The sequence below is a fragment of the Populus nigra genome, chromosome 18 (genome assembly GCF_951802175.1).
Source record: "Populus nigra chromosome 18, ddPopNigr1.1, whole genome shotgun sequence".
Classification (NCBI taxonomy): Eukaryota; Viridiplantae; Streptophyta; class Magnoliopsida; order Malpighiales; family Salicaceae; genus Populus; species Populus nigra.
The window spans coordinates 12,661,045-12,670,469 of NC_084869.1; the positions used below are offsets into that span (position 1 = coordinate 12,661,045).

Here is a 9,425-nt window from a genome sequence, read left to right on the forward strand (position 1 = left end):
TCATTCCATCTAATTAAATTATAACAATTAAAAACAATATAATCAAAAGTCTTTTACCTGAGTGATATGAAATTATTCCTTTAACTTCACGAAATAAATTGAAATCTTGAGTTGCGACACTTCTTCAAATTGAAATGAAAAAGAAGATTTTTTAATTAGAATTGTGTATGTTGGTAAACAGTTGACTTTGATGGCATTTGACTTGGTCATCACACGCATGTATAAGAGGAGCATTGCTAATATTAATTTGTGAAGCACAAACTTGTAGGTTTCGTTTAGAATCTTTGAGGATTGAAGTCCATAAGGTAGGTTTAATCCTTGCAGTTAAAGATTATTGAAGAAGAAGAAGAAGATGATTCGATGGATAAAAAAGAAGCTACGAAAAATAAAGGTAACTATCAACCTTCTTCTTAGCATATTTGATCGCTAGCTTGCAAGATGTACTGTACGATATAACACTAATATTTGAGTCCTGAATGATTTTTCCCAGTGACATAATGCTCTGTTGGTAATAATCTCTCTCTTTTTTTTTCTTATTAATTTAACATGTATGTATGAGACCAGAATTAATGCTACAAAATTATACATAGGTGCAGTAAAATATCCCTCTCGAAATTATACATATTTTCCACTTTGTTACTAAATAGATGGTCACAAATAATTATACGGATAGCTCATTCCAGGTTGTTGAAGATCACAATAATGAAGTTTCAGCAGAAAGAAACTCCCTCCAGGATCAAAAACCTGTAGGTGAAAGAGAAGTAAATGGCTTCGAGTACCAGATACGATCAAAGGACGAGGACATACGACGTCTTGAGCACGAGCTAGCTATGAAGGACGAGGAAATGCGACGTCTTAAGAGCCAACTAGATGTGGTAGAGAAGGAATTTGCCAGCCTGAGGATTGCCATCTGGTCAGCTTGTAACGATTTGAGCAACGCAGTTACCACTGCTGATGATGCTCTTAAGTTTACAGACAAAAGTCCTTCCAAGAACGGAATTGAACATTTCTTTACAGAAGAAGACCTCTATGGAGCTGTGTCATCGGCGCAGGGAGCGTACCCTGGTTAGATAAATATCAATGTTAAAATAATCCTATTGATCTATTTTGAGGGGTAGCTTTCTATTATTTAATAAAAGTATACTTGATAAATGTGATGTGATATATAAGAAGTTTATTTAGAAAACTAGTTATCACCACTCTACCATACTACACCACGTTGTTTTATTCCATCGAAGACATACTGGTAAATAATTTAGAGTTTGAAGAGAGTTTTAGTTTTCTTTATCAGTTTCATTTTTATTTTTATTTTTATTTTTTTCTCAAAGGGTTTCCTCGGTTTCGTTAAATAATTATTTGAATTTAAAAAATCATAAGGTTTTAAAATCATAAATATTTTTATATTAAATTGTTTATGTTTATAACTTCGAGCACAAGTTCTTTTCTATTCAAATATCATTTTTTTATCTCAATTTCTTATACATCCTAGAACCATAGATTTAGTTTTTATTTTATTCTTCCGCCTTGAAAATATTCTTATTTATAGTTGATGATGGATAAGAATAAATGTTGTTACCGAGAATGCTAAGAATAAATATAGCAAATTAAAAACTGTTTGTCTTGAGAATCCCGAGAATATACCTAGAATACTAGCGAATTGATTGTGAGTATTTCTTGCAAGTTCTCAATTCCATTGGAGTAGGTGTTTTATTTTTTTAATTAAAATAAAATGTTTTAGTTTTGAAATATTTTAACGTGCTGTTTTAATGTTGTACTGTTTATATATATATATATTTAACAAACATAATTCAAATTCAAGATAAATTAATTATAAATTATACAATACAAACACAATGCCACACAAATATAATTTCAAAATTTAAAATATTTTTAAATAGTCAAGATTAAATAGATTTTTAACTTAAAGTAATTCAATTTAAACAAAATATCAAAATATTATGAAAGTAAAATGTTTTAACACAAATATTTTAAATATAAAGTTAGGTCAATATTATCAAGGCTAATGGAATCTAAAGCATCCCTTGTTTTGTTCAAATTCCTACAAAGTATAAACATGAAAAAAAAAACATGAATATAAATTATAAATATTAGTGATAAATCTAATTTTAAAAAATTAATATCATTATTAATGAAAATAGTAATAATAATTTTTAATATTATTATTAATATCATTGTTACTGCTAAAAATAGTAATGAAAAAGAGCTTTTTATATTTGGATAGTTTAATTAATTAAATTGAATAAGGTTTAATGGATTTTCAAGAGCGGAACGGAACATGTGCAATGAAACCGGAACGTTTAAGCCGAAGTTTTTTAAACTGGTATAAAATATTTCGATCATTCCAGACGAAACGGAACGAAATTGACAACCTTGATTTCTTAAAATATGCTAGCCAATCCTGAGAATATTGAGCGAAGGCCTCCAATGTTGCAATGCACCAAACACCTAGATTCAGAAATTTGACAGAAGCGGGCGATTAAGAAATCTCTCCTTTTTTCTACCAATCCCATGACATATTTTCACCAAATCATTTCTGAAAGCAAATACGACCAAGTCAGCATGTTTCTATGCTGAACCTACGTAGAATCTATCCGGTGGCCACCTTCACAGAGATAAATTGAAATAATCTGGTGAACAGAAGTGCATTGCAGACAATAACCTAGAATTTCAACAAGTGTTTCACAGATTTTCTTTTTACCATAACAGTGTTTCTCCAACTATAACTTCAAAAGAGTTCAAAGTTAAACCACCTACAACTAAAATGCAAAAAAAATCATTGTCAAAGCTGCGAAAAATTTTGCATCCAAAATAAACCGGCATACAAAGAATAGAAGTGAGGATGTAGTTGCCGTAAAGATTATTTACAATAAGAAAATAAATGGAGAGAATAAGTGCATTAGATTCCAAGATCAACAATCTCAAAATTGCGTCAAATTTTACCCCAAAAAACAAACACTAAACATGCCGGATATAACTCATGCTTCAGTGAAGTAGCTCTATCATTCAGGCTACTTGGTAATTCTCTGTGATCAATTGAGTCCTCTGGGAAAACTTGGGAGGAGCTCCACCCTTCAGGGGAAGGATATTAACAACCTGCGAAAAGAAAAGGAAAATGAAGGGCGATGTAAAGACAATCGGAGGTAGACTAAAAGAACAAGCTTTTAATTAGCTTGAATCATTGATATTACCAACTACACAGTGGTGGGGAACAAGAATACGGAACTGCAACAACTGGCAGTAACTGTAACTCAACAATTTCATGCAATGATGATCGCACAATTTGTCTTTATGAGCTAGCATTGACTAGATGGCTTTAACTTATATTACACGCGAATTTTATTAATCAAGTGTAAGTTTTAGATGGGAAATATTCATACAGGCGTGGAACAGCTACAATCATTAAAAAGGCCAGCAGAGGAAGATAATTCACAAATTGGAAAAGCAAACATTTTACATACAGGTTGAAGTTCCTTTATTAAGGGTGGTGCAAACAAAATCACCAAGATTTTAGACAAAACCAAACCTTTAGCTCACTGTATGTGCTGGTGGCTGAAAACCGGACAGAAATGGGGAAGAATGATGACGAATCTGCTGGTGGCACAACAAACTCCATAGATCCACTGTCCAAAAATATTAAATGGCACATTATAAGAAACCCTAAAACCAGGAGTATTTTTCATATATCAAACATAGGGTCTGAAAGTGATAAAAACACCTAACATTTTCTTACCTGCGGTTAGAGTTATCAATGAGAAGAATGGACCATTCTAGGATGGAATTTCTGGAGTCGTACCTACAGGTTTAAGAATAATGAAAAATATTGAATGACTGCTTCGACTGGACCGTGTAAATCATGAAAAACAGGAGACAAAGGATGGCATACAATGGTTATCAAATATATAACATCGCTTGGCATAAATCAATAACATGAAAAGAATCTTCCAGAAAATCACATGATTTTTAAGGATTCCTAGGAATCTGCTGAAATCCTAGCACATAGTACTTATAACTAGGTGAGAATATATGCTTCCACCTAAGGGCTTCTCACGATTACTCTCCACGTGCCTGAATGGCAATCCTTTTAATTTAATTTGCTTTGAAAAATAATTTTAAGGTAAAAAGTCTGAGCACCTCACTTTCAACAGACATCCAAATCAGATTCTAACTTTATACATTCATTAGATGAATCTCACTTTAGTTAAAGCCAAATGTTCAAAAAAGAAAGAAAAAACATCAGTATCAAATACGATTTCTACTCGCCCCTACATATAGATCCACACCAAACTAACTTCACCCTGATACATCATTGAAAGAACAGAATAGAGAAAATTCTTACCTCCATTCTCCATCAATCTGCCTAACACTTGGTGGCTCTCGAAGGGCTGGGAGAGGAACTGAGATCACAACATTTCGTAGATCAAACATTGATGAAGCTTCATACTCGATGCTGACAAATGTTTCGTTTCCAGAAACAGATGGCCAGCAATTGACTGCAATATGCATAAATTAAACATAACATTAGAACATACAACAGAAAGTGTACAGTGCTCAGATAAGCTGCTGCTTCAGATTTGTACCCACTTGTCAAGGGCACCATTGACTCATCAGCACTTTGCATTCTCCACTTCAAAAGACCAACACCTGCATCCCCAGTTTGACCAGTGGGGAAAGGTCTGGAGGGATCCCTCAACCCCAAAATGTTTTCATTAGCAAACAATTCTTTGTTCATGTTAGGATGTGTCTTGAAAATGACGCCTGGATTCCCCCCAGCTTCAATCTGCAAAATAAACCAGGCATCATAATGTAGATAATACCAAGCATAAAAGCTACTGAAATAACTTCAAAACCAAAACCAAAGCCATATATAAACAACCTACTCAATATTTTGATAGTGTCATCAAAGGGTATCAAATTATAGTAATCTGTAAATGTCAAGCGTCTATTATTAGACATAGAAACAATCTATTCATAAGAAGTTTATCCATGAGATGGGACAGTGTGATTTATTATAAAAGGTCCAACCCTTCAGCAATGTCCCACATAGCCACAGATAATATTGAAAAAATCAAGGAACAACTTCATTAGATTAAGCACAAGCATTTCACATCTTTATGTACATGATGTGGCTGATGTGGAAAGATGAGCATTTTGCTACGAAACAGTAGCCAATGGAAGAAGATGGTAGAAACCCTTTTGCTCACAGATATGAGATGTAGTCATGAAATTTCACCGTGAAGTCATGGATGCCAAGTTATCTCTCACTTGATGAAACGTAAGACATTCTTTTCACATTCAAGTACAGTTTTTTTATTATTATTTATTGTTACCTAAATCATGCATGCCCACATGTGCATGCAGCCATGCACACACAGACAGAGAGTGCCAGAGAGGAAGAGATGATGAACCTGAACTTGGATGAGCCCATCTTCTGGGTTAAGAATTTGAAGTGATAATTGCCCTTGAACATCAAAGTTACTCATTCCACCATCCCGTTTTAGAGTGACATTGAGTTTCTCCTCAGCAGTCAAAGTAACAGGATCAGTTGGTTGGTGAGCTGCTGCTATATGAGAACTTAACTTTGATGGCTGTGCATCTTCAACAATCATTTCACCTTCTGCTTTCAAGGATTCCAAAAACTGGTTCGCCCTTTGGTTTTTGCCGAGTTTCATGCCAAGGCCTTTAGGAGGAGCAGTGGCAGATGAAGGTTGACGACCTAGTGATGCCAGATAGATATATTAAATTAAAAGCACACTCCCCGATACATGAACCATATTTTTCAGAGACATTTACAATAATATGCTCAAAATTAGGTTGCAGCTAATGGAATTAAATAGAAGAAGATATATAACCTCATGGTTAAGGAGTTTCAAACCTGGTCAAGAAGTTCAAGGGTAAACCAAAATTTCTAAAAACTTGAAAAATACTACAAATCATAGTTATAAAAATTAGGTATCTAACAGACATAAACCTAATCTGCTAGTTATCAAAAAATCAGAAGCTACAACGGATATAGGTGGCCTAAAAAAACAGAAATAAACCTTTAGACTTGCTGGCAAATGAGTCAATATCATTGGTTAATCCAAACCCAGAGCCACTTCCAAAACCACCTCCTCCGCCACTGGAAATGCTCATATCACTAAAGCTGCTCTCAATTCGTCCAGAGCCCATTGAAGACATAAATCCTCCTTTATTACCTCTGTTCTTTTCAATCTGCAAAAATTAAATAAGTAAATAAATAAATTGAGAGATGTTGATAGTGCTTTATACAGCACATAAATATTCTTCAGATATTCTGTGTAGCTATACACATATACCTTCATTTGGTCAATCTTACTAGCTTCTTCCTTCATACGACGCTTGGTCTCATCAATCTTATTCTGCAATAGCAGCTTGTGCAATTTCTCTTCATGACTCTCCATCTCACAGTACTGCTTAACCTGGGCAACAGTAACATTTTCCTTGTGCCCAAGAGAGATAACCTCATCAAACGCAAAGATTAGCTCAAAAGCTGTCTGACAAATACCCTCTTCATCAAGAGACATGGCATATTCAGGTACCTAGAAGCACACTTAAGGAATCAACTTAAAGCCTCTAAATGTACTTTAATGAAATGAATCTTACAGAAAGTAACTCATGATTCAAAGTTTTTCAAATCAAGTGAGAATAGCACAAACATCACAAGATAGAGAAACATGTCAGAGATGACCATAGGTGCACAAAATGAAGGGGGATAGCCAGAAGCCAACCAGATTCCTGAGCACCCATTATAGAGTATAGAACAATTTAAAGTCCCAATATAAGAATATGAAACTGCCAAAAAAAAAAGAGAGACAAACATAAGAAATAAATACCAATTTTGAGAGAAGCCTCAGAGTCTCCAAATCATCAAGAATGTTGCTCTGTTTATTTGTCACAAGCAGTAAGTACAAAGCCTCTATTGGCTGGTAAACATAACGCACATTCTCAGTCTCAACATAAGTATGTTGCTTTCCAATCCCAATCAACTTGGGAAAAGCAGCAAGAAGGCCCTCAATTCTAATCCGAGACATGTCCACAAACTGTCTCGAAACAAGCACTGCAAGGAAACTCAAAAGGCATCAAGCAAAGCAACAAAACAAAAAATGCCTCACTACAACAACACAGTTAATAATAATAAAACCAAATCAAATCCAACGTTATCGAGCTCAACAAATGGAAGAACCTCCAACACTAACATTTTCCGCATTCTGCTTAAATTTGAGCGTTTGTGGGTCCCACATGATAAGACTCCCAATCATGGATCCAAACAGGACCCATGAAAACTCAAATCTAAACAGAAAGATGTATGTCCAATTGTAATTCCGAAGATTTGCATAGACAATTTACAACTGTTAATAAAAAACATTATCATGTGACGCGAGGTTTACGGATTTACATGCAATATAAAAATGAAAGATAATTCAGATTAAAATAAAACACAATAAACATTGTTAACTAATTGCATTCGAAATTATATAAATCGAAATTATAAAAAAAAATTGCTAAAAAGAAATAGCACAAGGAACTCACCTTTACCATTCTTGCTCACTATAGAAGCCGCGAGAACAACCTACATTACAAATTAAAACCGAAATCAAAACCAATTTTTTTTTTTTAAAAAAAACCTCATAGTTAAATTATATTACAGAGAGAGAGAGAGAGAGATAGAGAGAGAGACTATCTTACCATCTTGATATACTGACACAGAAATGAACGCCTACAAAACAAAATTAAATTAATCAGAATTTAAATTCCACAGATCTACGTGATTAAAGAATCGCGAAATTCAGATCTAAATGAACGGCGAGATCACCAGACAGGTCTGTTTGGTTACCGAGAAAACGAAAGAAAATTAAATGTTCAAAGTTTTAAAATCTCAGATCTGATTTGCGTTATGAGATATTGAATTGAAATTCGATGGATCAATGCCCGATTTGATGTCGAGAGAGAGATCTGACGGTGGAGATAAAATTGAGTTACCTGAAATTGAAACGGACGGAGATACGATGTGCTTGGGTTGTGTTTCGGGGAGTGACAGATCGAAGGTAAAGAGGAAGAAGGAGAGAAAACGAATTGGGTTTTCTTTTATAGTGGGTTTTGGTAATGGGTTTGGGCTCATAATTAAAATGTGGCCCAATTATTCTGGAAGTTTTTGGGGTTTTTAATATAGCCTATGGGCCAAGCAACATGTTTTGCAGTCCATAATTTGTTTTATAGATTATAAACAGAGATGGGTAGATTAATTCAAAATCAATGGAATTATTCAAAATATTTATAAAATTAATTGAATTGAATGATTTTATAATTCAAAACATTTAATTGATTTTTTTAATCTAAATTGAATCATTTAAACTGATACAAATTGTTAATTATAGGGAAAAAAAACTATTAAATTCTTTTATTCGGTTGTTAAGTGTATCGTCCTGTATTTTAATTGTAATGAAAACAGGTGCCTTGTCATTTTATTACGTTATTGTCATGAAAATAGATGCATCGTTAATGCGGATTGGTTGTTTGAAGTTATTTGTTTTTTTTTGTGATTTAAAAAAAAAATTACTTAAATTTTTTTATTTTTATATCATTTTAATATATCAATATCAAAATTAATTTAAAAAAATAAAAAATATATTTTTTTATATATATTTTAAAATAAAATTTTTTTAAAAATAACTAGTAATTTCAAGACGGCGGAACAAAGGGTCAACATCAGCACCATGTTAAAGCGATTATCTGCAGGTGGTTTGGTTCGGGATCATGCCGTGGCTTGTGTAGCTAAGGGTTCGGATAGGATCGAGTACCTTCGGAAGCTCGAGAATCATATATTTGAACTTGAACATCTTCTTTTTCACGGAGGACTGCATGCCAACCCAAATCACTGTGCTTGTGGAATCAGTCTGCGAGGACCATGTGAGCACTGTAACAAGTTGAAGTGGACGTAGAACTGCTTCTAATTTTAGACAAACAATATGTTCATAATCTTCTTTTCTCTGGATGCTCTGATTCGGTCAATGATGGCTTTACAGTAGTCTTCCATTTGTAATTTACTTATCCTTGAAAATAAATCAAATTAATTGTAAGAAAATATATATACGTAAGAAAATATAGTTTTCCATTAGTTAAGGACCTAGCTAGGCCTATTGTGGCTCTGGTTCCATCTTTGCAGGGTGGCCTTTATGCCTCCTCAACTCAATTAAGGTGTATATATATTATGTTTTACAAAAGAGTGTGAATACATAATTGTGCGTTCAGGCTGAAAGAATACCAGCTATACATATATGTGTGTGAACGATTATTCAATGTATAGGCTAAGATTAATTAGATACAACTCAAACTCATGAATTTGGCGTAACGAGTAAGGAAAAGAAAGAAATTACAGTCTTCCGAAC

The 9,425-nt window shown here is 33.7% G+C and overlaps 2 protein-coding genes across 2 annotated transcripts; one reads left to right on the forward strand and one right to left on the reverse strand.

Moving 5' to 3' along the window:
* Nucleotides 1-263: 263 nt before the first annotated feature.
* On the forward strand, nucleotides 264-1,283 carry LOC133677870 (uncharacterized). The gene is made up of 2 exons (XM_062100005.1): nucleotides 264-391; nucleotides 684-1,283. The coding sequence occupies exons 1-2, from the start codon at nucleotides 353-355 to the stop codon at nucleotides 1,068-1,070; spliced, it is 426 nt and encodes a 141-aa protein (XP_061955989.1). The 5' UTR covers nucleotides 264-352; the 3' UTR covers nucleotides 1,071-1,283.
* Nucleotides 1,284-2,797: 1,514 nt separating this feature from the next.
* LOC133678610 (coatomer subunit delta-like) lies at nucleotides 2,798-8,096 on the reverse strand. Its single transcript, XM_062100987.1, has 12 exons — nucleotides 8,020-8,096; nucleotides 7,726-7,756; nucleotides 7,570-7,609; nucleotides 6,873-7,096; nucleotides 6,336-6,578; nucleotides 6,060-6,231; nucleotides 5,427-5,734; nucleotides 4,603-4,798; nucleotides 4,358-4,511; nucleotides 3,752-3,814; nucleotides 3,545-3,641; nucleotides 2,798-3,114 (listed from the first exon to the last, which is right to left on the reverse strand). Exons 2-12 carry the CDS (start codon nucleotides 7,726-7,728, stop codon nucleotides 3,025-3,027), a joined length of 1,590 nt encoding a protein of 529 aa, XP_061956971.1. The 5' UTR covers nucleotides 7,729-7,756; nucleotides 8,020-8,096; the 3' UTR covers nucleotides 2,798-3,024.
* Nucleotides 8,097-9,425: the final 1,329 nt, after the last annotated feature.